Genomic DNA, 25,042 nt, shown 5'->3' on the forward strand with positions numbered 1-25,042 from the left:
AAGAACTGTCTTAGAAGAACCTGTGCCAACAGTCAACCAACAGTTCCTCACCCAAGTGACGAAGCTGCCCTGTGTTCAGCACCGAGCGAAACACTCCTGCCATCTGCTATCCATGGGTTGGCACTCGCCAGCAGACGTCTGATATCCAGGGGAATTCAACCTGCAGGTAACAACTACTAAAAGCACTTTATACCACAGCACTACAACATACCTACACCGTCTTTACACACTCAACCAGCCCAACACAGCAGGTTACAGGGAGGAGACTGGCTGCAGAGTCAGTGTCTGTACTTAGGAGACCACTGTCTCGGGTCTCAGGCCAAGTACTTGCAGCGCCTTCAATACAGTCTGGATCTTCAATCTCACTTGAAAAACAAAAAGCAAAAACTATTAAAGTCAGTTATGTAAAACTTCAGGGTTGGTTTTGGTTTTTTGGATGAGTGGGGACATTTAAAGGAAGAAGAAACCACAATCAGAACTATAGATCCATTTGCAGCTTAAGCAGAGCAGGTTTTAAGGACAAGCGATTGAAACAGCTGCCCAAGGGGACCCTTCTCATCCTTTTAGGTTCAGCTCACCTCTCTGCCCACACACCAAGGCTCAGAGAACTGCCAGCCTTCCCCTTCCCAGCTCTGTGTGATGGAGCAAGATCCAAGTCCACTCTTCCCTCCGCTGATGCCAACAGGAACAGCTCTAACAGGCTGCCTGGAAACAACCTACTTTCTGTACCTTATTCACTACAGATCCAGCAATAACAGCACTTCGGATCCTCACCTCGAACACTGAGGCAGGTTTTCCACTACTGACAGAGCAGTAGGAAACAAAGAAAAAAGTGCCCCAAAATCACCTTCAAATCCCCAGAGGTTTGTGAAACTATATCCAAAGAGACAGGAATTAATCCTGTGAGTGATGTGACCTTCTGCTCAAAGTCTCTGCTGGAGCCTCGGTTCTCACGCAGCTCGAGGGAATGCTCAAGAGCCAGAAACGGCAAAAAGCCCTTGTGAGAGTCAGAATAAAAGCTGCTGGCAGTCAGGGAAACTAAGCAGTGACTGAAACTTCTCCATAGAAGGGGCCTGAATCCTCCCAACACATGTACAGACACGTTTACAAACCCAAACCTGCAGATGTAAACACAGTTTTGTCAGACACTAATCCGGCTGGTAGCGGGAAGAGAAGAAATCTGGAATTTATCATCACAGCCAGAGAGCAACTGCAACAAAGGATGTATTTTGCTTGTAACCAAGAGCTTCCTTACAAACAGCTCTTTTCTCTCCGCACGAGGATCCCCATCTTCTCCTCCTACACAGGATTAATAACGCGCTGATGCAAATGCTGATGGTTTATGGCACAACTCACAGTCTGTAGATTAGCACTGGCCAGGATTTTCCTGCATAGGACGGTCTATGGGGAACCTGCTTCCTCGCCTGCAGCCCACGCTTCCCAGTGGAGCTCAGCTCTGCCACACAGAACGCAGGTGTCACGGAAAGAAATGAAGCCCAGGAGCTTTCTGCGCAAGCAGCAATCATCTGGGACGACACAAGCGCGACTAGAAAGGGAACAGAAGGGTCCCGTGAGGGCAGCAGCACCCACCTGTCAGCACCCACTGTAAAAGACATCAGAACAAGCCAAAGCAATATTAGGTGAATCCCCCACTGCTCCTTCAGACTGCGTAGGGCAACCCAATACAAGAACAACACGTAACTGGGGTCGCATCAGTAGCAGTGACACATTGCACTTTCTGCTACCCATCAAAGACAGGAGTCAGCAGGCTGCATTTGGGCTTATTTCACAGTTAAGTTTTCTTCTTTCTCCTTCCTTTCTGTTTTCAGGCCCAGTTTAAAAGATTTGAGGTGAACCTTTCAGGTACAAAAAGTTCCGAATGCACCAGCTTCTGCAGTTTACACTCATTTCCAGTTCTGTACCCAGCTCCTATGAGAAAGAATCATCACCTCCTCTACGCTCAGGGAAACACCCAGACCTGCAGCCCCTGGGACAGCACATCCACCAAGCTCCAGAAGCCAGGGCAACACCACACGCACTGTCCTTCACAGTGGCAAATCCTCCCCTTGCTGCCAAGCCGAGGGAATTTCTCAAAGGGAAACCACCCGCTCCAGTTACTAAGCCAAGGATGGAGGTATTACACCAGCCTCTCTCGACGACGCTGCACCCAGAGAAAGGTTTCTGGAGAGGAGGGCGTACTTTGTCGCTGCTGACGCAATCTGTCATTAAGCAGTCAGCCAGTCTGCAGCGAGGGACCACACAGGTTTTCAGGAGGGTACAGAAAGTCTCCCAGGAGGATAGATCAGAGCACAGCAAAGGCTTAAATGAGTCCCTTCCATGAAGAAGAGCTCCTTCCACGGGAGACTGCTAATAATCAGAGCAGAGGGCTTGCGTCCATCCAGTCAATTAAATGTTTTGCTGATCCAGCTCTGCCCTCGAGTCGTTTTTTGTTCCAATACGTTCTTTTTGCAATCAGAAAGGTCTATTTCCTCCTTTGCAGGGTCCCTTCAGCTATACAAAGCTCAGTTACAGACTGGGTAACAACAAGGACTGCTAGGGAGCAGTGTGGGGTGGCAGGGAGGAAAGGGCAGTCATGGATATTTTAACCGGGATGTGTACATTTGGGGTAAAAAGGCTTTATTAAAAGTGCATGCTTTTATTCGGAGGTACCGAGAGCAAGGAATCCCCATCCCAGCCCTGGCTGGGGAGTGCAGCAGCCTTTGCAACCCCTAGCCCTGTCCGTTACACATCACCCATCAAGTAGCCAGCGACTGAATGTTCTTCAGCATTTCATCAAAAGCCTCGCGGGAAGGCGCTTCGGCGTTCTGGAAGGAGACCTTGATCCGGCTGTAGAGGCTGAAGGACTTGAGCTCCAGCCAGATGAATCCAAAGCGATCGTCGTCGAAGAGAACAAAAACACCTGGTGTTCGCTCAGGGCTGGTGAAGCCGTGGCCAGCAATAAGCCCCGTCCCATAAAAACTACAGGGAGAGAAGAACAGCAAAAGAGATGTGAGAACAGCCGTAATTCAACAACGTTTAATAAAAAAAATATTAAAAAGAAACATAAAACTACGATCAAACCATGGTCAAATACACTGCCAGGTGCTACGGAACAGAGAGTTTTACACTCGGACAGTTCTCATCACACAGCACAGAACACTGTCAATACCATTTTAAGAAACGAAACTATCCAGTACTATTTGGAGGCTGCTGCTTTTAGCTATTCTAATTAGCACCTGCACACGAAGGCTGAATTTTTCTCTAGTTCAGCCCAGTCATCCATCTGAGATTTCCTTCTGCAACTCCAGGATCAGCCCAGGCCATGGGCTGGAGACATTCCTGGAGACAATGCTCCCAGGAAAGGAAAGGCATGTTGAGAGGGTGACCAGAGAGGCAAACCTTGCAACAAAACCCAGGGGAAGGGAGGAAGGAAGAAATCTAAAAAAAGAAAAATCTAACTGGAGCTGGGGAGTAGTAAAGGTCAGCCTAACCTCCGAGCAAGCAGCAGGTGGAGCAGGGTTTTATTCAAACACAACTCAGTTGTGACAGCAGGGGCCTTCTGGGATTAACCAGCTACCAGTAGGTTTTTCCATGAGCACAGATGTTTGGCTGAAGGTCACCTGCCTAAGCCTCAGCTTTTGGGCTCTTTTTCTACACCTCATTTAGTATGCTGCTTCGCTGCCTCCGGGTCCCATTCAACAAGGCTCTCTGCATATTTGCACCTACTGCTTAGGGTGCTCAGCACCTTCCAGAGCTGGCCCCAAGGCCCCAGAGGCCAGGGAGGGGTGGGAGAGAGCACCGTGTTCCCGCGGCCAAGGAACACAAATGACACACACAGGAACAAGAAGCGGCTTGAACAGATCTCCAAATATACGAGCTGGGCAGCTCTGGGAAACAAAACACAATCAAAAAAAGGGGGTGGGGGCGGTGGAATATGGGAGAGGTGCTAGCTTCAGAAGTAGCAGGATAAAATCTAGTAAGGAAACGGGATGGCAGATGACCGCAGTAGGAAAGAGGGGGCAAACAAGAGCATGGGAGATAGGGCGGCAGCAGCAGCAAATCTGAGCACAAGGGGCTGGGAGATGTGCATTCAGGTAAAGGGCAAGCAAGTACAGGACATGCCTCAAAGACTCTCTCCCTTCCATCTTTAAAAGCGACTGAACGACCAGGCTATAAAACCAGTAGGCTGTAAAACCACTAGTCCCCATTACCAAATTCGGCAGGTCCGGGGATAGTCTTCATTCCTCGATATGACTCCCATGGGCAGCACAAAGGGCTGGGAAGCTGGTGCCTTGTCCTGGGTCGTGCCCTCCGCCCCAGCTGCAGTCTCTTCCCCCTCGGCACCTTCTCCTCCCAGGGGCCTTGCAGCAGGCTGAGAGGCAGCCTGCTGGCAGCCGTCCTCTTCCTCCTGCCGGTGTTCCTCCTCCTGCTCCTCCCGACGCACCTGCTCCTGGACCTCCAGGACGATGCGAGATAGCTCACTGAAATCACGAAGGTTCTCGATGTCGGGTAGCTGCAGAGGATGTGCCAGGTCAATCTCCACAGTCTGCTGCCCAGCTGGGATGTTGGGATCGCCCTAGAGACAGGAAGCAAGAGGCTGCAGAGGCAGGGTACTACAGAGTTCAGACCTGTATCCTCCCATGTCCATCATCTGACTTCTACATAGTTCACCCTATTCTACAGTCACCAAGTTGGCAAGAAAAAAAAACAACCCTCGGACTTGCTATCAGCTGCTCACAGAAAGCACTGGAAGGGAGAGAAAAGGAAGAAGGTGCCAGGTGGCATCATGAGAAACTTCGCAGAGCAGGTGTTAAGATCTACTCAATGCCACCAGTTCCCATGAGGAACAGGGTCTGGGGTGGAAACAACTGACTATGTCCCAGACAGAGATCCACGGCATCAAGAAGAGAATACTTTAACAAGCATCTGAGAGAAAGGAAAATGCACTCACAGTGATTTTAGTCCCCTTGGCTTTCTTTCCATGAAAGCTCAACATGACAATCTCCAGCCCATGGCTCCCATACGTTCCCTTGAAGAGACCTGGCTTTATAAGGTCGTCAGGGCTGCTAGGAGGGAGGTAGATGCGTCGGTATGTCAAGCAGTTGCTGTGAAAAAAACCAAAACGTTAGAGAGGTTAAGAGAATCCCTCACCATGAGGAATGTGTTTGCAGTCTGCTCCTCCATGCAGCTTTGGGTTGTCATCAACGGAGAGGCGGGATCCGTGTTTTCAGCAATACCAACAAGCCTAACAGATTTCGTTTCAGACCTACACCAGCACTCCCTCCCTTCATTTCCCTCTACCAGTCCTCGTTAGCACACCAAGAGGCTCCTGCAACGAGGTCACAGCAAACCTCCCCACTCCCTGGAACTTCTGGAGAACCTAAGAGTGAAGTATATTTAAACACCTGCTACAGCAAGGTGGCTGCTCTTAGAAGTCTGGAGTGACTGTTAAAAAAAAAAAAAACAACACCCCAAGTTCTCAGGGACTGTGTGAGTTCTGCCTAGTGCACTACAAAGCATATTGCTTACTAATATGGGTAATGAGCAGGTAGCTCCTGGGACCACGGGTATTTGCTCTGTCTTCAAATTAAACACAGTTAAATGACTCAAAACCATCTTACTGTGCATAGTTACTGTAAAGAACTTGGAACCTTATTATTACTGCTGTCATTACATCCCAGCTCTCTGTACAACTGGAAAGCACTGTGCTTCACTGGAGCTTTGCACGGAGCCTGCAGAGACAGAACTTCCCTCTGGCTGTTAAAGCCCACTGCAAGCACCCCATCTTCTCAACAAATGATCCAACGTGCTCTTGAAGTCGCAGCAGCCTCAATACCTACAAAGAGCTGGTGCCCTTACTCATATTGGCTGGTGTAGATGAACTTCATCAAGATGAGCTCTTGCATGTGTTCATGGAAGATGTCTTCCAGAGTCCGACCCCATTCTTCCCTTAGCCACGTCCGGAATTCCTGCAGCACAAGGAGAAGAGAAAAGGAGGAAGATAAAAGCGTTTCGTTTGCGACAGTGATGTACCCCAACATGACTTTGCCTCATCAGCACTATTCACTGTCAGAGCGCCAGAGAGGGCATACACTCTGCCAAAGACAGAGGATCATGGCTGGATTTGGGAACAAGCACGCATTGCTACAGAGCTGGCTTGGAAATATGCTTCACAAGCAGTGACAGTGGTAACCACCCTACCCTTGCCAGACTCCACGCAGTAAACACGCTTCCCTTCAAATAAATCACAGGTAGAACCAACATGACTCCTCGGAATAAAAGCACAAGTATCACCTATTACTGCAAAGTAGCTGATCTACTACTTTACATCTTGACTTACCTTGCAGTAACTCATTTGTGTGCCCATGAGCTGACTCCTGCGCCCTATCCTGGCATGTTAAACATAAAAGGGGAAGCTTTTGAAAGGCACCGAAGATTCAGGAGGTTAAATCCTGCTGATTTAATACTGATGCACCTAAATCCAAAGGGTGCTTTGAAAACATCTCCTGAAGCACCTCTACACCAGCTCTGACAAGTTAATACCCTACCATGAGTTAGCCTGATAACAGCTTACACTAAGATTGCAGCCTACCAAGTGATATTCCAAACCTGCTTTCTTTATCTTCTAAAGCCAGATCCTCCAATTACCATAATGCCACACACACTGAACTCACTGCTTTGAAAAGTATTAAAGCATTTCTCATCTGCTACAGAACCAGAAAACACTTAACTAAACCTTTCACCCAGCTGTTTCCCATTCGTAGACAGACATTTTGAAGAATTTGTTAGAAGCAACTGAAGGATCCGATCTGTCACGTTTAACTAGCTGGCAGCAAACCCCACTACCTGCAACAGCTATTAGCTGAAGGTTTCCATCCCAACATTTATACCTGCACCTTAAAACAGGTAGGTAGAGTCAGGAATCTGCCTTGCTGGGCACGGCTGACACAGACATGGGATAAACAACCAAACGAAGCTTTTAATCCCTCGCTCAAGACAAGCAGAAAAAAGGTGTCCCACTGAGAAGCAGGTATTCAAATGCAGCTGGCACTCGATATGAGGGCTGTGTCTGAAAGATCTTAATTATACAGACAGAAATACCACAGAGATCAGTGTTTGGTGAGTGCTGGACAGTGTACAATGCACGCTGCTGTCTTTCTTTGGACAGGCCTGCTATCCAACAGGAATGGGGTCACAGCACAGGAAGAAAAAGGGTGCTGGGGCTCACAGAGCACCTTGCCACACAGAACTGCCTAAACCAGCTTTTTGCTCAACAAGACAGACAAAACAGCCTGCTCCTACACTCGGCTGTGCTTTGAGGTAAGGCACCCAGACATTCCGCAGGTGTAACGGTGAACTGATCCCCTGTACTGGATTCTTAAACCACACCTTGGCAAGCACAGAAGAGGTTCCCCAAGATCCTGCAATTCTTCAAATGTGACCACTTTAAGTTTTGATTCAAGTCACAGATCAATTCTACTCACTTAAATAAAGATCATAGTAAGTCAGCCAGAGACTACCAGCCTGGGTTTCCATGTATGTTCAGCCATACAGAAATCAGAAGGCAGAAGACGACCTCCCAGACCAACGTTAGCTAAGAGCTCAGGTAAGACAGCAATGCTTTATCTTCAGAAGAGAGACATACAAGCAGCCTTAACGCAGACTCTTGGCAAAGCACTCTTACCTCTTGCCTTCCCCCTGACATCCGATGGTGATCTGTCTGGTTGCACTTTGTGGAGAACTCATCCTTCTTTACAATCTGTAGTTACCATGGAAGAGAATTGAACAGGTTACAGATCTGTTTAGAGATGCCTAGGATGATGTAACTCAGACCGCTTAGAGTAAATGCTTTACACAACGAGTGCTACTGAATGTGCTACAACAGAGAAATCATAAAGTCATACCGAGTGCATCAGCTGCAGAACAGAGGAATAAAAGCAATAAAACTTCAATGCATTCTAATGAAAGAGTTTTAAGTTGCTTCTCTGAGCTTCCTTCTTCAAAGAAAAGGAAACAACCTCTCAGGAAGCTTTTCAGAGCATCCAACATACTGAATGGATGCTACATCACCTTCTCAAGGTCTCATGCTAGAGAGACCCGTAGGACAGAACAGGGCTGTGCATCTGCTTGGGCACATTCACCAGCTGCGCAAGGCCATTTGACACATCCTTCACTCCAGCCTGTACACATACTGGTGCTCCCACCCTGTTCCAGCCCAACAGAAGACAGTATAACAGCCTTGCTGTGCTATTGCCAGCGAACAAATTGAGAGTGGGGAACAGCCCACGCAACTTGTCAGACACATAATGAGTGTAAAGCTGGCATCCATACATACAACAAGGTGGTGAAAGTCACAACCCTTAAATAAAATTCTCAACAGTTTTTGTCTGAATTGCTTTCCAGAGCCAAGGTGCATGCACATACACATTGCACCTAGGAGAGATGTTCAAAGTGCTAGAGGAGCTCACCTGGATATGGCCGTTATGAGGTCCCTTATGACCATACATACACTCGACCGTTGCACATTTCCTCTCCATGAGATGAATCCTGAAGAGAGGTTTGAACCTCATGGGATCATCAACATGAGGGTCATGAGGTGGCAAGTACATCCACCCAATGATGAACAACCCGTCCACCTGCAGAGGGACGGGAGACAAAGCACACGAGATCAGCCTTGCACGCTTCCTCCTGAGTTTGCAGGAAACAACTGCAGGGCCTGTTCTGCAAGAGGGCAGGAGCTGTGGAACAGCTTGCTGCATTTCCAAACCGCTTTCCAGCAATTAAACCAGACCATATGCACTCACAGCACACCCTTGGTGAAGAGGGAGAGGGTTTCTTTACGAGGCTTTCTGCACCACTGGAAAATGATCAGGGCTTTATTACTGCAAACGACTTTGTGACGGATGCTTGGTGCGCAGGATCCAGAGGGAGAGACGGCACTGAAGAGACCACACAGCTAGTCAAACTCTAATTGGTTTGAGAGCTCATGCTGACAGATACTCCAACAGACCAATTCTGCTTCCTGTGATTATCCATGCCTTTTGGACAAGGAATCATTTGGCTCTATTACTCACAGACAGCACAGGAAGCAACAATCTCTGCTGAGAGGTACAAGTGCCAGCCCTCTTCCTGCATCCTAACAGAATCCTTCCCCTCAAGCCCTGCAATTCCAGAGAAAGGGTTTTCTAAACAGACAGATCCCAGACAAATGCAGAGCAGCACCACAGAGGCACACTTGTCTTTTCTAAGGTCACAATATGATGTCTGTATTGGTGCATTTGGATGCACTCTTGTACCGGTTCATGGAACAGAATCTTGCAAAACCCAAAGGCCTCGTGATTTGTTATGCTTCAGCCTGTCAGTTCTTGAACCTCGGTGCAAAGAACAAGGGCTTCAAGTAGACTTTTGGCCCAGCTCTCACCAACGCAGAGTCAAGCGTTGTTCATTAACTGCTCTCCCCAGCAGCACAAGAGCTGCCAGACTCTTGCACCAGTCATGCACCAGTATCACCACACCTGATGCATTAGTCTTAAGACATGGCTGGTGACAAATTGCAGTATTGCAATTAGTATTAGACAGTATAGCAAATTACAGGAAGGTGTGTGAACTCCAGTGCAAAATCCTTTGCAAAGTATTCAGCAGCAGGTCAAGATAATGCAGCAAGCAACGGGCCAGTGCTGAAACCTCTGCTGTACTTTATGCACAAGGAACGGACTCCTGTGCCAGCCACTGGAATATCAGCATTAAATTCGAAATCAAGCCTTTCCCTGAAACATTGCTCCTGTTTTCTGTGTGCTCCTGTGGCTGTTTGGAGCACAGCCAAAAAAAAAAACCTGTCTGGAGAAAGGTGGTGATGATGAAAAGATCCAAGAAGCAACCTCTGGGTCCCAGTCACTTGTTTGAAAGTTGACTGTTCAGACTTCTCAACAGCACGGAGATGGCAACCAGGTCTAGAAAGCAGTATACAGAAGACTCATCAGTCCTCAACACCACAGCCCCCAGAACGAGGTACTCACTCACCACCACGTTCAGCAGTCCCCCATAGGGCCCGATGTCCGGCTGCCATAATCCCAAGATGTGTCGGTATCGGTGCAGCACTAGGGAACAGTGAGACACTGAAGTGAGCACATCAAGCTAAGGAATTGGGATTTTGGGAGAAGAAAAAAAAAATAAGACTGCTAACAGACTGCAAACACCACTGACCAATACCACCCACAACTGCCTTTATTAAGGAAGGGAAAACTGGTTACACCCAACCACAGCCAGGCAGTTCTGAACTGAGACCTCCCACAAGCTCACAGATTTATGTTGTTCTCTGCAGCCCTGCTCCTGGCCCGGTGCAGAGGCAGGAGCTAGCTTCCAGGACTTAACACAACCAGATACCTCACCAGGAATTCTCAGAAAACTTCTGCAACATGGTGCCATTAATGCGAATCGCATGTTATACCCAGAGCTAAACCCAAATAAAAGTAGCTGCCATCTCCAGTTACCAAAAATGTACTTGATGTCTCAGACTGCAAAGCAACAGAAAATAAGGAAGGGCACAAAAAAGCAGTGAGGAACAAGGAAATTTGAATATTTTGAAAGCCTTTCCCCACCTTGTATAGACAAACTTGTCTCCAGAGTTAAGTGTCCTTAAAAAAAAAAATCACTTAGAGAGCACGGGCCAAGCGCACAGACCATGCCAGCTCAGGAGATTTGGTGAAGTTACCAGGTCAGAAGCAGCCTTCAAAATTCTAAGCAAGCAGCTACATTTCAGCAGTGCCCAAAAGCTGCTTCCAAGTCCCTCTCAAAGCCTACTGCAGCAGGCGAGGCTTCCCCATTTCTCATCTCGGAGCTGGGTGCACTTTCAATCCCACCAAGATCGAAGGACAAGTAGGAATATTTTCAGCAAGCAGTCGAAAGCGCCTGTTACAGAAAGATCTTAACAAACCTCCTCTCTTGAGGAACGCTTAGAGATGCTACTTGCCTCCAGTCCCTTACACGATCAGCCATGAGTTCTGTCCATACAATTTCCTGACACGACCAGTTACCTTCACGTGAAGACATTACACACAATCTGGCATTTTGGGTGGGAAGAACAGGATGAGATTATTACTAAGATGGCAAGAAGATACTACACTTGCCTTACAATGACATTCACGGGCAACTCAGAAGGCCACAGAACTGGCTTGAATAAGGGTTTTTGCTTTCCACCAATTCACAGGAAGAATTGGGTTTCAGGGCAGCTCTCACAACAGTTGTGTTTCATTAACTACTTAAGATAGTAAGAACTATAGCAGTGTTTTTATTACACCAAACCAGAGAATTTCCACAGAGGTTTAGGACGGTGGGGAGGGTTGTCCAGAGCTGCTGCCAACTGGCCTGGAGGAGCCTTTTTCCTGTGCAGTAAACAATTTCAGACTGGTGGCCTGGTTTCACCCAGCGAACCGAGTGCAGCACAAAGAGCACTAAGGCAAGCAAGCGAACCACGTTCCCAGTCCCCTCGTCTCAGCGCAGTAATTACTCCTTAATAAACAGTATGTGCATAAGCTGCTCCACCCACCACAATCTGCCTTCTACCCTGTCTGGCACGGAGCTGACAAAGCCCAGCTTATTTTTATTTTTTTTTTAGGACAGAAAACTTGATGCTAAGCTATCCAAGAGTGATGAGGATGTCCCTCCTTCTCCCCCAGCTCCTGTCCTGACGCACTCAGAGAGTTGTAGCTACAGTTGATGGACTTTTCAACAGTGGGGAAAGTGCCTGCTTGACAAAGCAAGCCCTTCTGCTCCAAGACACACACCTATTGAGGGCAGCTTGTGTGCTCACTCCGAGCAAACAGCCAGCTCCAGCTGCAGCTCCGCGTGCCAGGAAACGCGGCCGAATCACACACACAGCCTGCTTCACCAGCTGCCTCGACCACCCGGGAACCTGAGGCTGCAAAGGAGGGAGGAGGCCAAAAAAAAAAAAAAAATCCCATTCACCTTCCAGAAGAACCCTACCCACTGGATACCAGCTTCTGCGCTCAGCTTGCACCACTACCGTGGGCAGCTCTTCTTTTGTTATTTTTTTAAAAAAAAAAAAAAACAGTTTGGCACCGCAGAAGTCTCCAGATGAGCTGATGGGAAACAGGCTGCAACGTGAGCAGTGCCTCCCTACACACCAACACCCAGGGCAGGGACACCTGAACGGACACGGCGCCTCCCTCGCTTGCTGACGGTGCTGCGGACCCCTTCTCCTCCTGTTCTTTCCGGAAAGGAAGTTACTGGGGAAAATTCTGGTACTTGGCCAAAGGCCCAAACAAGCCTCAAAGCAAAAACACAGCTCTTGTTTTCAGGCCTGGGGTGTCTCTGGGTTCCAGAGAGCCAGCAGCTACATTCACTGCAGGGAAAGCCTGGTGAATTCCAGCTCCGGCTCTCCCTGGCAGGAGACAGGATGGATCTGTCAGTTGTTTCCCTGCTCCTTGAAAGAAAACAGCATTGCGTCTTTCCCCAAGGTTTTCCTTTGCTATGCACACTGCTTATTTTTCTCAATCCCAAAGAAGCCTGTTGCCTATCTGAATTTCCAAGCCCACATCCTGCCAAATGGAGTAAAATACATCAAATGGATGCTTCAGTACAACCCCCACCCAGCCTGAGCGTTACCCACGTTGCCACAAGCAGCCCTGCACGCTCTCTGGATGGAAAGGCGGCTTAAATCCAGCTGGGGATGGGCTAGGAAAAGCAGTGAATGCCCAAGATGCCATCAACAGAAGGCTGCCTGGGAAAGGTCTGATGCCTGTGCTCTTCAGAGTCAGACACGGGACAAAGAAGGGACAGTGAGCAAACACACAGCAATTTAAGCAAGCATCGTGGTGCTGGCACACCACAGACACCACAGGTATAAACAGAAAAGTTACAATTCCAGAATGGGATATTAAAGCAGGAGGAGAGCAGATGCTTTCAGATGTTACTGTCACAACTAAATCATATTTCATGACCTGTGTCCAGCTTGGACAGCACAGGCAGAGCAATGCAAAAACCTACCACGGGAGTTTTCAGTGAAACCTGCACCCTCCAAAGCAGAGGTAGCTCACTGGGAATGGAAAAGACCTGAACCACTGCAACTCCCTTAGACTCTCAGCATGCAGCAAGATATCCATCAGCAAAAGGAGTTGGAACAATGTAAGCTGTTACTGCCCTCCAGCTGGTGATAACTGACCTGCTAGTGGCAAGAGCTACGTGTCAGCCAGGCTAGCTTCAAAACCTGGGACAGTGATCTGAGCTGACCTGGCTAATGCTGCTTGATTATGAATCAGGGAGCACTCACATGGTAAATCCTGGCAGCACCGTCTTCATACACGGGAGGGGAAAAAGGGGGAAATGGGCAATCTCATCTTAAACCACACGGGCTGCTCCCCAGGTAATACCAGATGCCCCTGGAGAAAAGGGGCATGAGACATCAGAAGTTTGGGGCTGCAACTAAAGAATTAACAACGAGGGAAGAGCACAAAATGCCACTTCAGAGCCAGCACAAACAGCACGTTTGGAGCAAACACCCAGGTAGCAATCTACAAAGGAATCTCATACTGTGGGGCAGCTTGAACGTCTCTCTCCTTCCCATCCAGCTCCAGAACAAGGCTGGTGCTGACAGGCAGGACTGCCAAAGCTAAAACTTTCTGATTCCCTCTGCAGCTCTGCTGCTGCTTGTCACATTAAAGACACCCTGTTCTCTGCGTGGATGTAAACTAATCAGTACTTCCCCCCAACTCCTGCAGAACAGTGAACGTCAAACTCCAGCATTTTACTATTCTTTCCTCAACACAACATCAGGAGGGAAAGAACAGTTTACCCAGAGCAGCTTCTTGACCAAGGAAAGCAAATCACAACCTCTGAAACACCAGCAGAATGTTTTCTAGAGAGGGAGATGGTGGTTAAAAGCATTCACTGTGCAGGGACGGAGTTAGTATGGGAACCCTCAGCATTTTCCACTGGGAAGGGCTGTGGATCTGAATGCAGCTCACCTGGATCAAAACAAACCTTTCTGCCAGTCTAGAGCTTATTTAAACTTGCTTTTGGGAGCCCTCACCAGGGTATGTGAATAATTCCTTCTAAGAGAGGAGCAATCCATGAAGAGCAGAGCGACTGCTCCCCTACTCTGAACAGACCATCTTTTTTGCACCCAGTCACGACAATTTCCTAACTCAAAGTACTTCAAAAGACCAAGAAACCTCACTGCTTGCCCTACTTTGTCACTCTAAAGGGTCAGAATGCTCCACTAACACACAACAGAAAGAACTGACTACCCAGCACCCTCTGTACCGTCCCGAGGTCCACCCCAAAATAATTTGCTTAAAGCAACATCACACTCCATGCAGCATCTTGTGTGCTCAGTGCAGGAAGCATCAACCAGCAGGAGGTACGTACGGCAGGTGTAAACATCTCTGTACTCCATGTGCTCGTAGTCGGGAAGGATTTTCATAAACGCCCTGACTTCACCCGTGGGTTTATACCTGAACAGACACAGCAGGGTAAGTACCAGCGAACTCCGCTCCACCGTAACCAGCACGTAACAGTACGACGAATCTGAACCAACCACACGGGAAAGTCAAACTCTCTTTTGACTTTACTTCCAGCTGTGGTGCACCATTTGTTTCCATCAGCCCCAGCCTCAGGTCCACCCGGTTAGCAGGATTACTCACACAGAACTTGGCACGTCCAAGATTCCCACAGATAATATTTACAAGTGGCATCCAGTGAACTCAGAGTGGAATCAGAGTCCTCCTCAGACTCTGTAGTACGACTCTAACGAGCACCGCTGTCTCAAGAAGACCACTTTGGCCAAGTAACTATATGGATGGTAGCCCACCCCTTGGATTAGTTACTCTTTCTGGCACTTAAGCTCAGTTCCCTGTTTCTCACACTGCTTCTTACGGAAGCACATTCAGTGGACAGAAAAGTGACGTGTGTCGCGCCAGGAGCCCCGAATTAACTCTTCTGCAATCTAAGTTTATGGGACAGTAGAGAAAATGGAGTCACACCACCAGGAAACTGTTCCACTAAGTGTTCGCAACGGGGCAAACTGCTGGATCTGAGCAGGAGACCTAAGATGGTGCATCCCTGAAAGCCAGAAACAGCTGCCAAGCATTCTGACTTTGGAGTCACCGTTGCTAGTTAGGATTGCTGAATGGATAAGGACACAGTCCTTATTCCAAAGTGCAATAAAGTCTAGCACAGAGGTGGTTCTCACACGTCAAGTGTGACTCTTTGCCAACAGATGCTATGGATTCAGGAACTACTTTGGTGCAAAGGAAGACTGGAAACATACATGTAAGACAGATCTATTGAGGACTATTAAATCAACAAATCGCATTAGATGCTGGAAATCCCCCAACCTGAAAACAGTCAGAAGCTGGGAGAGTACTTAGTACAGTATCACATAGGCTTGCCCTCTTCTGGTCTGCCCTGGGTGACTGCCCACAGCCACGGCTGGGACATACGGTACTGGGCTAGAGAGAGACCGTTGTTCTGAGCCACCAAGGCCAGTTTTACATAGGACTTGTGTACAAAAAGCACTAAGTATCACTGTAATGAATCTGAATCCTGGAACTATTGTAGTGGAAGATGGTCCATCGTTTAAAACTGGCAATGCAGAATTAAGATCCAATATGGCAAGTACAGTATGGCTGTTCCCACACCAGCGTCATACAGAGACACTGGACTGAATGGCAGCTCCATTCCTAGTGCACAAATAGGTAAAGAGATGAAATAATTTTCCTGTGGATGCTCAGCAAGTCTATTAAAGATAGGATTAATCTGATACCTGAAAAGGAAACTGAACTTTCCAAGACTCGTTTTGGAGTTTTAGAAAGCAGGTATTCTTTTTGTTGGGTAACAAAACCCCTTCTACCTATTCTTCTTTCCAATATTAAGATCAATGCTTGAGGTCATCACTGCTTCGAGTTTCAGCAAATACAGTACATTTAGAAGCTAAGCCGGATTTTGGGTCTGCAAAGCCTCCACAGACCTCTCACAATTGACCTCTCTGCTTTTGTTTCATAAAGCAGGATCTTCTTTGAACAGCCAGAAGTCATAATTCAAGTGCTGCAAGTTAAATCTTGGGTTTTACCCTAAGGACCACAGGTAACTCCCTTACAAAATTTCTGGTGGGGAACTGAGACAATACAGCCCAGCAGTGCTGGTACGGGAGCTCTTGGGGGCTTTGTGAGGCTCTCTGAGCAACCAGATCAGCTTCTGTCTGCAAAGGGCAAGATATGGTGATGGGGGGGGACAGCCTCACCATGGATGCAGGTCTCCATTCAGTCCTTAGCCTACCTTGGTTTCTCTCATCCGATCAGTCCCCGTCTCTCCCTACTGTAAGACAGAAGATGTGCATCTACCATGCAGAACTCACTGTGGGTCTAAGGGGTTGGGGTCCCACTCCCACAGACATTCCTAAAAGGCACTGACAGCTTGGCAGAGGCGCAGCCCTGCCAGGCCCTCCTCCAGGAGCAGCCCAGTGGAATGCTCATCCCTTTACCTACAGCACTTTCCCACTGTCAGCATATATCCACATCCTTTCACTGAGATCGAGGCTTAGCTACATCAGGGCTATGAAAAAACATCAGTTGATTCCTTAGCAAGATCTAAAAATGGCAAAATAGGGAAGGACGAAATACCCTCAGTATACCTTACCATAAAGCTAAATTACATGCTTTTTTTCCCCCCACCAAAGGATTGGGGGGCATAGACATCCTAATTCTTGGCATTTGGTCAGCATTAAATAAAATTCCAAACATGTCAACTTCATAGACATTGGCAAGTAAGCCTGAATAATGTACGCTGTCACATTTTAACAAATATTCAACATGTACATGCTTTCAGAATTGGTACTAAGCAAGGGCATACAGATCTATACCAACTTTATCACTTACGTTTGGCGTAAACATCTCGACAGGACACTCCTGTGATCTCCAGTTTCCGCAAGTTTTCACAGACGCCGTATTCTGCAATGACACAGATAATAACGTCAACTCTGGCGCAAAGGTGTTTGCTACCCAGGACCTTGATACCCACTGTTTGAGCAAAAAATGAGATTTTATTAGGGGCATTCTTGCAAGCTGCCACGTTAGCCCGAGAATCTTATTTCTGCTTTGAATAAAAATCTAGATGTAATTTTATTGCAGTTTGGGAATCTAACACATTTTACAAGCGATGCCTGCAACAAACACACCATAAGGAACACGCAAACACAGCCAAGTTGCAGATGCTTACGCCCAGACCAGAAAGAGTGTGCAATGTGGAAGAGGTACTGGTTCCAGCTGGGATTGTATGCCCGTTTAGATCAAATCATGACTGTGCGTAGTAATTATCTACTCCCACTGAGGTATCCAACAGGGAAAACTGCTTATTAGGATCCTAAAGAAAAGGTCACCGACTTTAAAAAGAATGAAACGGAGACATAAAACAGACATCAGCATGTACAAATATGGTTACACTTGAAAGCAGGTCAGATTGAGACGGGTCTGTTGTACGCTCAAATGCCTTTCATTGCTCACAGAACACCCAGAAAACAAAGCAACCCAGAGATCTGAAAGGCAGCTTTGAAGCAGAAAATGAGATTCTCTCCTTTCATTTTCAGGAAGTCAACACCATACTTCTAAGAAACTCAAAAACAATAAAAGCAAGTACTAACATCTCAATGCAAGAAATCCTTAGAAGACCAGAAGGAGGAAATGAAAGAAGGGAGATCCCAAAAAATCATCAGCCAACAAAAAACACCCTGCTGCAGCGACCCCGATAGATCTCAGCACAGAAAACCACCCTGCTCGACATCAAAGACACCTACACCACGGATCAAACACCAGCTTTCCTTAGCAAAAGCAAACATCTGCCAGGTATTTGATGCCAAAGTGTATCTGTGAAGACTCTCATCAAATCATTAAATATGAGACTTATCCTCGGTCGAGCTTCCTTGAATTAACTAATTATTGTGGCTGCCAAGTACCGCTGCCTAATGCCGGCAACCCGCTGCAAACTGAGAATTCCTTTTTCACATATGAGAAAAGCCAAAGTTTCCCTGAATTAATTCAACTTTCTCCCATCTATAAATATGCTCGTGGTACATGTACACGATGACAAAGCACACGCAAAGCTTACTGTCAGCCTGCCTACGGGGAATACGCGTTCTGCATAACATCGCTTCGGGTAAGCAGCGAGTTCGGTGAAGGTAAGAGTGGGCAGAAGGTACAACAAACACGTTGCCCTTCATTAAAAGATGCAGAGGTCAGTGGCAAAGTGCCTGCTGACTTCCGTAGTAAAAGCCAGAGGAAGCTCTAAGTGTTATCAAACACAAGGTGGGACGAGGAGGCACAATTAGCCGGAGAGCGGAGGGACGAGCTTGCAGGAAAAGTACATGCAGCCCAGCACAAACAAGCTATTTAGTGCTGGGCTACAGCCAGCTGACCCGACACGGCTGTTCTGCAGATCTGTGAAACCAGAGCTCTGCCGGAGGCTGGAAATTCAGAACCACCCTGCAGATTCACCCCGTGTCTCTCCCTCCTGCCAGAGGTATCCAGGCTTTCAGCCACTGCTCTGCCTTATGCACACAAGTGGGTATGTGTTTGGTAACGACATCAAAGGGATGGAGGGAACAGCATGTTTCTCAGCTGATCAGAAAGTTGAGAGATCTTTGGAAGGTGATAGAAACAGTGTGGTCTCAGCCTGCTGTTTGGAAACAGCCGACTCTTTCCATGTAAACAAATACTCACCTGGCCGCGGGAGCAGTGAGACGCACGCTCTGCGCTGCAGGCATTGCAGCTAGATTAAACTCGGTGCCACTGAAGATATTTATACTGCATCAGAAAGGGAGGAGACACACCGAGGATCCTGCCCAAACGGCGTTTCTCCGGGTTGCTCTCCAACAGTGGTACCGGCACAGTGACGTTCCCTCTTCCTCCAGAAGGTGCCAGTTTATTGCAAAGCGTTTTCCCTGCCCCGTCCATAAATCCCTAACCCATCCGTAAATCACTTGGAGTGCAGTGCCACGACACAGCCACTACCAGCAGGTATTTTGGAACAACGGGGTGGGCAGGGAAGGGATTTGATGTTAAAGCTCTATCCCAGTTTTCATGCAAGTGCCCTTGATAACCCCCAGTGAGATTCTATGAAAGCCAAATCACTACTAAAAGATGCATTTCCTAAGTTTTGTAGTTCAGATCTTTCCTGGAAAGATTCAGTTCTCCCGAGTAATAGCAAGCTCCTCAAAAACAAACAAAAAAAAAAAGACAAAGATTTAGAATTTTGATATTGCTACACATTATTTGACATTAGATATCCAAGGCTTATAAGGAAGTATTATGAAGACAGAAAATAATCTCATTTCAGTGTGCTTTGACACTCATCTCATTTTACGATGACTAGTCCTTACCCTGTTTTGTTCAGCAAACAACTACAAAGAGCAAAAATCCCTGAGTGATGGCTTAATTCCGGGAAAGTGCATCACTTAAGCTCTTCTGACCCATGAGCTGGTAAGACCACGATAGCCGCTTGATGGGAAAAATCAGTCTCTTGTCTCACAGTGCCTACAAAAACTGCAAATATCATAAGGAAGAAAGCTCACCATCTCTTTTTAATCCAGAAGACAAGAGGGACATAAAATTAACAGTAAGTACAGCTTCAAGATAGTCACAGAAAAACAAAACGGGTAAGGTTTTCTTTGCACGGAATAGAAAGCCTTTTCCAAGAAAGCTTGGAAGGACTCAAGCTTCCTGGGAAATTCCATTTCAGTGCAATTAAGTCTATTTTAAGGCGACATATCTCAGTGCAGCAGCTCACTGAGTGCAGTATTTTAAGGAGTTAATAGTCACAGAAATTCACAGGCGAAATTCATACCGTTCGAAAACGGCTACTTAATCCTGCTTCAAAAGCAAGGATGGAAATTGGTTTTAAAAGTTCTTACTTGACCAGCTGGAAAGCCCGTTTTATTAGGTTTATAAGGAGTGCTTGAAGGATTTACCAAACACAGAGTGGCACAGCGCTGTTTCCATGGTCACATGCACTGGAATTCAAAGGACTTGGAAAGGCAGCCTCCATTTATTACCAACTGCACTAATACTTTTGCAAGTGGAATTTACTCCCCGGGCTGCTCTCACCATATGCTCTTCTAATCCTCACGTTCCCTCCTCCTTTGGACAAGAAGCCATGTCACACACCTCCCTCTGTGCAGCCTGCACAAGTTTAAAAAAAAAAAACACAAAACAAACAAACAAGGATCTCTCAACTCAGGCAGGGAAGAGCCCCTGTATTCACATCAAAAACCCAAATTACTGCTTTTTCTTTCGCAGCATGGCAATGCCAGCCGGCAGCTGCGAGCGCTGCATGTGAACATCCGCAATTCCGAGGAAATCAGGATGTCTGGTAGAGCCTGACTCCCTTATCATGGCTAAGTTTCCGCTGTGCCCTGACTAATCAAATCCTCCAATTATTCCTGGAGAAACGTGTGTCTACAGGGCTGTGCACAGAACACAAGGCACAGAAACTTAGTGGATGATTTCAGAGACCACAAAAATGGGAGATTCTCAGGCTAGCAGCTCTGAAATACCAGGTGGATAGGTCTGGAACCAGCTTCTAGGCTGAACTATCAGATTAAAATACACCAAATACTTTCCCAAACACTTCTCCCAGGGGAAGGCTTGTTACCATCGAGATATTTTGCAGCAGCAAATACGGAGCTGAGCAAAAAGGAGATTTCATCTGCAAAAAAAAACGAATGTGTCTGCAGAAAACCTGAAGCAAAAGATGGGTAGCTTCAGATCTACAGCTTGCAAACAGATCTAAGGAAGACCCTCTGAAGGATGGCTACAGCTAGTGAGCACCTGCCATCAGCAGTGAGAAGGTATCTTGACAAAGAACATGGTCAGAGAAGAAGAAAAGCCCACTGTGGTTCAACAAAGAAACATGTTCTACAATGTTTAACCTTCCAGGAAGGGAGATGAGAGCCTTGTGACTTATTAAAACCACCTTTTTGTTGACTAGAGTGCAGCACTTCAAGTAGTTGTTCCGGTTGTGGGAGCAGATGTACATCAAACTCTCACGTGGATTCTCCAGAGTCTTGTAAGGGCTGAGCTCCATGCAACAGTTCCCTCACTGAGTGCATAAACCCAATTTCCCACTTTTCTCCACAGGCATCTCTTTCTACCAAACTTGCCAAAGGTTTCCATCTTTAACACCTTGGCTGACATCTTTCAGCAGGTCCAAAAGCTGCGGGAGGTTGTTTTCACAAACAAAAGCCATTTCATCCAAGTTGTAGATCTGGTTATTCTGAGTTACTGGTCTGTGTCCGGATGTTCTGCTGCACTTGTGTTGTTTTATTTTAAGATGAAAGTGGTAACCATTTAAAATGAACTATCAGGTGCTAATCAAGGTAGGTCAGGCCACCAGCCAGAGTGAAACAGGCCTTAATTCTACTCCCACTGCAGAGATCAGCAATCTCCTATTTATAGAAAACATGAAAGTGACTGCAATCCTCTTCTTGCCAAAGAAGAGACATTGTTTACTCCAAACAGTTGCAATGATAAAAGGACAACAGCCCTAACGGCCGTGCCAGTGTTCCACAACCACTTCTGCTTAATCCCAGCACTCTCCCAGCTCACACTCCTGAGCAAAAGCCACTCCACTTTCAAGAAGACAAGTCCTCTGGATGCTTGCACTAATCATGACATGTTCTCAAGACCAATCTACAACTGAGTTGGCCCACAGCAGTTTAAGAGCAACATACCAACGGTCAAGAGATTGAGTGCCCCACCTGACCTGGGCAATGGCCGGGCTCTTCCTTACGTTCAGCGCTGCTCCTGTCCAAGATGAAGGTAGAAAACAGCTAAAACGAAGCACTGCAACAATCAGCTTCTGTCAGAGAAGAACTGCTCTTTGTAATTTTAGGATTGTCTTTCTTGTCTCTTTCCTGGTGTGCATTTCTGAAAACACAAATAGTTGTGCATGCACAACTGACACGTGAGTTGGAGTCTACCAGTTATTTCGTCAAAGAGCTCAGCTCTGGAACACCATCAGTAGGCTTCAGAGTGAATAAGCTATCAATACAAGGAGTATGCTAGGAGAGGCACACATGCTCTCGCTCTGTTTCTAGGACTTGCAGCTTCACAAGACACGTTACTATGTGTACGTTTTATATGTGTATTTATATACTAATACCTGATGTCCATACATGTGCTCAAGTAGTTGCACTCATCACACAGCTGCACGCTGACATTTGAACACGCTCAGTAGCTAAGCACGTGCAACTGAATATATGCAGAGAAATTAACTGCAAAGTAGCTCCATGAAACGGTGAGCAATTTTATACTCACGTGTACAAATCCTCAAAGTTACAGTACTACCAAAATGGCAATTATTTACACTGCTGTGTACAGCAATGCAATGCACTATGAACAGTGCAAGAAGTCCAGATTAGGAACTGCTTGGAGAACCATAACTGGATAAAAGATTGCAGTAACAGTTTCATAGATGTGGTAAGTTTTTCAGCCAGGAACTTGACCCTTATCTGTTCAGCACAGCTTGCATGCCATGCCTTTGGTACAAGATCTACCTCAATCACACCAGCAGTCCACCAGTACACTCTCTGATAGGGAAATATAAGAATCAGTGTGCAAAAAAAGAGAATAAAAATTTGGTGTTACGCTAAGGGCCTTGAGACAGGACTCTAGTCTTAACACTTTTCCTTCTTTGTCCAGTTTAGTTTTAGCCACACAAAGCCCACTGTTTCTTTAAATTTCAGCTAAGCTTTTGACCACTGCTTTATCCACTGGCAAGAAAATCCAAGGAGCAGTCATGAATGGAATAAATAAATTTGTTTCCCCATCAGCCCTAATTTAGTGCTTCCTTTACAGGACAATCTAGCCTATATTTAAAAGTTACATGCACTTTTATAGGAACATTTTGCCAGGATCGCAACCTATCGAAATAATTAGTGAAGTTTTGCAAACCATTCATGAAATACATAAATTTGCATAAGGACTCCAGGTCAGTAGAGGAGTATAAGGAAGGAAGGAATGTCATTTTGTTAGCCTGTCTCCAAAAAGACAACGTTAAGTTATTGGGACAATGGGATCATCCCATGCTGAACTAAGAAATAAGAAGGTTTTGGTACACGTTTTCTAGGTACAGCCTTTGTACTGTCCAAGGGTTCTTGGATAGAGCTGATAAGGCATGAATTCATTCCTGCAAGGTTCAATGCATTTGAACAGATCCCACTGCCTACTGCAGGCAGCCACTGTGACATACCTAAATTCTTCATCCCGATGCCCTCACTGGTATTAAAAACAGAAAACAAACAACGACAGAATATACATGACTTCATGTGCTGGCAGCAGATGCACCTGGCAGCATCACGCTACGAAGAGAGGCGATGAATGCAGCATGACAGCCCTCGGAGGGTGAGACAGCCACTGGATTAGCAAACAGGGGCCAAGCCACACTGATATGAGGAAAAGGATGAGGAGTAAAGAGTAAGGACTGAAGCTTAACAGAACAAGGCCACAGCAACAAAGAACGGAGGCACTACTGAAAACAAGTGCCTCCGAGCGTTTGCATTAACACAGCACAGCATCCTTGCAACCCACGCTCCCCAGGAACCACACATGCAAACCAGGAACCCTTCCGAGCCCTGGCTGCTACCTCCCAAGATGAGACTGGAGCAGATGACCTTACCCAGGTCTGCTCTCCTCTACCCACTCACCAGACCCCAGCGGGCTCCCTGCTCCCCCTTCACCTGCTGTGCCTCCACGGCTCCAGGACCCCCAGCTGCACCCCTAAGGATGCTCCCTCCTTTCATCCCCAGTTCACTCCCTACCCTCGCTGCCTGACATACCCCACCCTCACGATTCACCCAAGGACATCCTACCGGAAAGCATCGCCTGCCAGGCCCTGGGCCTGGCCCCATCCCCATTCCCCCCTCCTCCAGCTGCCACCCCAGGGAACAACCCCAGCCTGACGCCCTTCGCTAGAGCTGCTCACACGCCCTCCCTTTTGCAGCAAGTGCCACCAAGAAGGGACCGTGCCCCAGAGGACCCGAGATCTGCCCTTCCTGCACCCCCAGACCCTACACACCATCTCCTTTCTGCACCCCTTTAGGACCCCCACTCCACACCCCATCACCTCCCCACACCCTCCGGGTCCTCCTGCATCCTCTGGGACCCTGACCTTGCACCCCCGGTCCCACCTCCTCTCTGCATCCTCCGTGCCCCCCACCCTGCACCCCCGGGGGCCACCTCCTCAGGACGTCCCCGGCCCCCCACCTCGGGGCGGGCGGTACCTTCCCGGCAGCGCCGGCGCCAGATCGTGTCGGTTCGAAGGATGCGGCGGAAGGTGGTGCAGACGCGGGCCAAGCTGGGCAGGTCGGTACCGGGCAGGGAGCCGAAGATCTGCACCAGGAGCTCGGGCGGCAGCTCCAGGAGGGACAGCGGCGCCCGCCCGGCCGGGCCGCCCTCGGGAGGGTGCGGCGCGGGCCGCCCGCCCTCAATGCGCTCCGCCGCCTCCTCGTCCTCCGTCGCGGCGCCGCCGCCGCCGCCACCGGCCTCCTCGGGGTCAGTGTCGGTGTCGGGCTCGCTGTCGCCGGCACCACCGCGCCGCTGCTCCCGCGCCGCTCCCCGCCGGCGGCAGCCGCGGGCCGGGCCCACGCCGCACAGCCGGGCGCACACCGCCATCACCGCCGCCGCTCTGCCCGACGCGGCGCTGCGCACCGCCCCGCCCCGCCCCGCGGCGGCGCCGGCCCCGCCCACCGCGCGGCGCCGCCAATCAGCGCCCTCCGCGCTGCTTAGCCACGCCCCGGCGGGCGGCGGGCGCTTCCCCCGCCGTTATCCCCCGCCGCCACCGGGACAACCGCCAGCGGGAGGGGGCGCCCGCCGGGGATGCGGCGCCCCCTCACGGACGGGGGGACTCAGCGCCGGTGGACGCGCGGCCGTGCTCGGTTAACGGCCTGCGCTGCAGCGCGCTGCCGGGCCCGCGGGGCTCGCCCCCGCCGCCCCGGTCCCGCGCCTCCTGCCGCAATTCGGTTAAAAAACAAAAATAC

The 25,042-nt window shown here is 48.3% G+C and overlaps 1 protein-coding gene across 3 annotated transcripts; it reads right to left on the bottom strand.

Annotated features, from left to right (window-relative positions):
• Positions 1–424: 424 nt before the first annotated feature.
• Positions 425–24,677, bottom strand: FBXO31 (F-box protein 31). 3 transcript variants are annotated; one of them, XM_086621021.1, is made up of 10 exons: positions 24,525–24,677; positions 24,287–24,458; positions 16,893–16,964; positions 10,021–10,097; positions 8,469–8,636; positions 7,685–7,759; positions 5,860–5,969; positions 4,952–5,105; positions 4,212–4,576; positions 425–2,979 (listed from the first exon to the last, which is right to left on the bottom strand). In XM_086621021.1, exons 1-10 carry the CDS (start codon positions 24,675–24,677, stop codon positions 2,757–2,759), a joined length of 1,569 nt encoding a protein of 522 aa, XP_086477147.1. In that variant the 3' UTR covers positions 425–2,756. The 3 variants fall into 3 exon arrangements, with proteins under 3 accessions (XP_086477147.1, XP_086477145.1, XP_086477146.1); XM_086621019.1 differs by lacking the exon at positions 24,525–24,677 and adding an exon at positions 14,386–14,471 and having other exon boundaries at positions 24,287–24,411; XM_086621020.1 differs by having other exon boundaries at positions 24,287–24,677.
• Between the last annotated feature and the right edge of the window lie 365 nt (positions 24,678–25,042).

Source organism: Tauraco erythrolophus, chromosome 15 (genome assembly GCF_009769465.1).
Source record: "Tauraco erythrolophus isolate bTauEry1 chromosome 15, bTauEry1.pri, whole genome shotgun sequence".
Taxonomy (NCBI): domain Eukaryota; kingdom Metazoa; phylum Chordata; class Aves; order Musophagiformes; family Musophagidae; genus Tauraco; species Tauraco erythrolophus.

Coding starts and splice junctions, on each gene's coding strand:
- FBXO31 (XM_086621020.1), bottom strand. CDS start 24,677: ATGGCGGTGTGCGCCCGGCTGTGCGGCGTGGGCCCGGCCCGCGGCTGC. Junction 10,098..16,892: donor TCGAGATGTTTACGCCAAAC/GTAAGTGATAAA, acceptor ACTGTTCCCTAG/TGCTGCACCGATACCGACAC. Junction 8,637..10,020: donor GGGGACTGCTGAACGTGGTG/GTGAGTGAGTAC, acceptor GTCCCTCTGCAG/GTGGACGGGTTGTTCATCAT.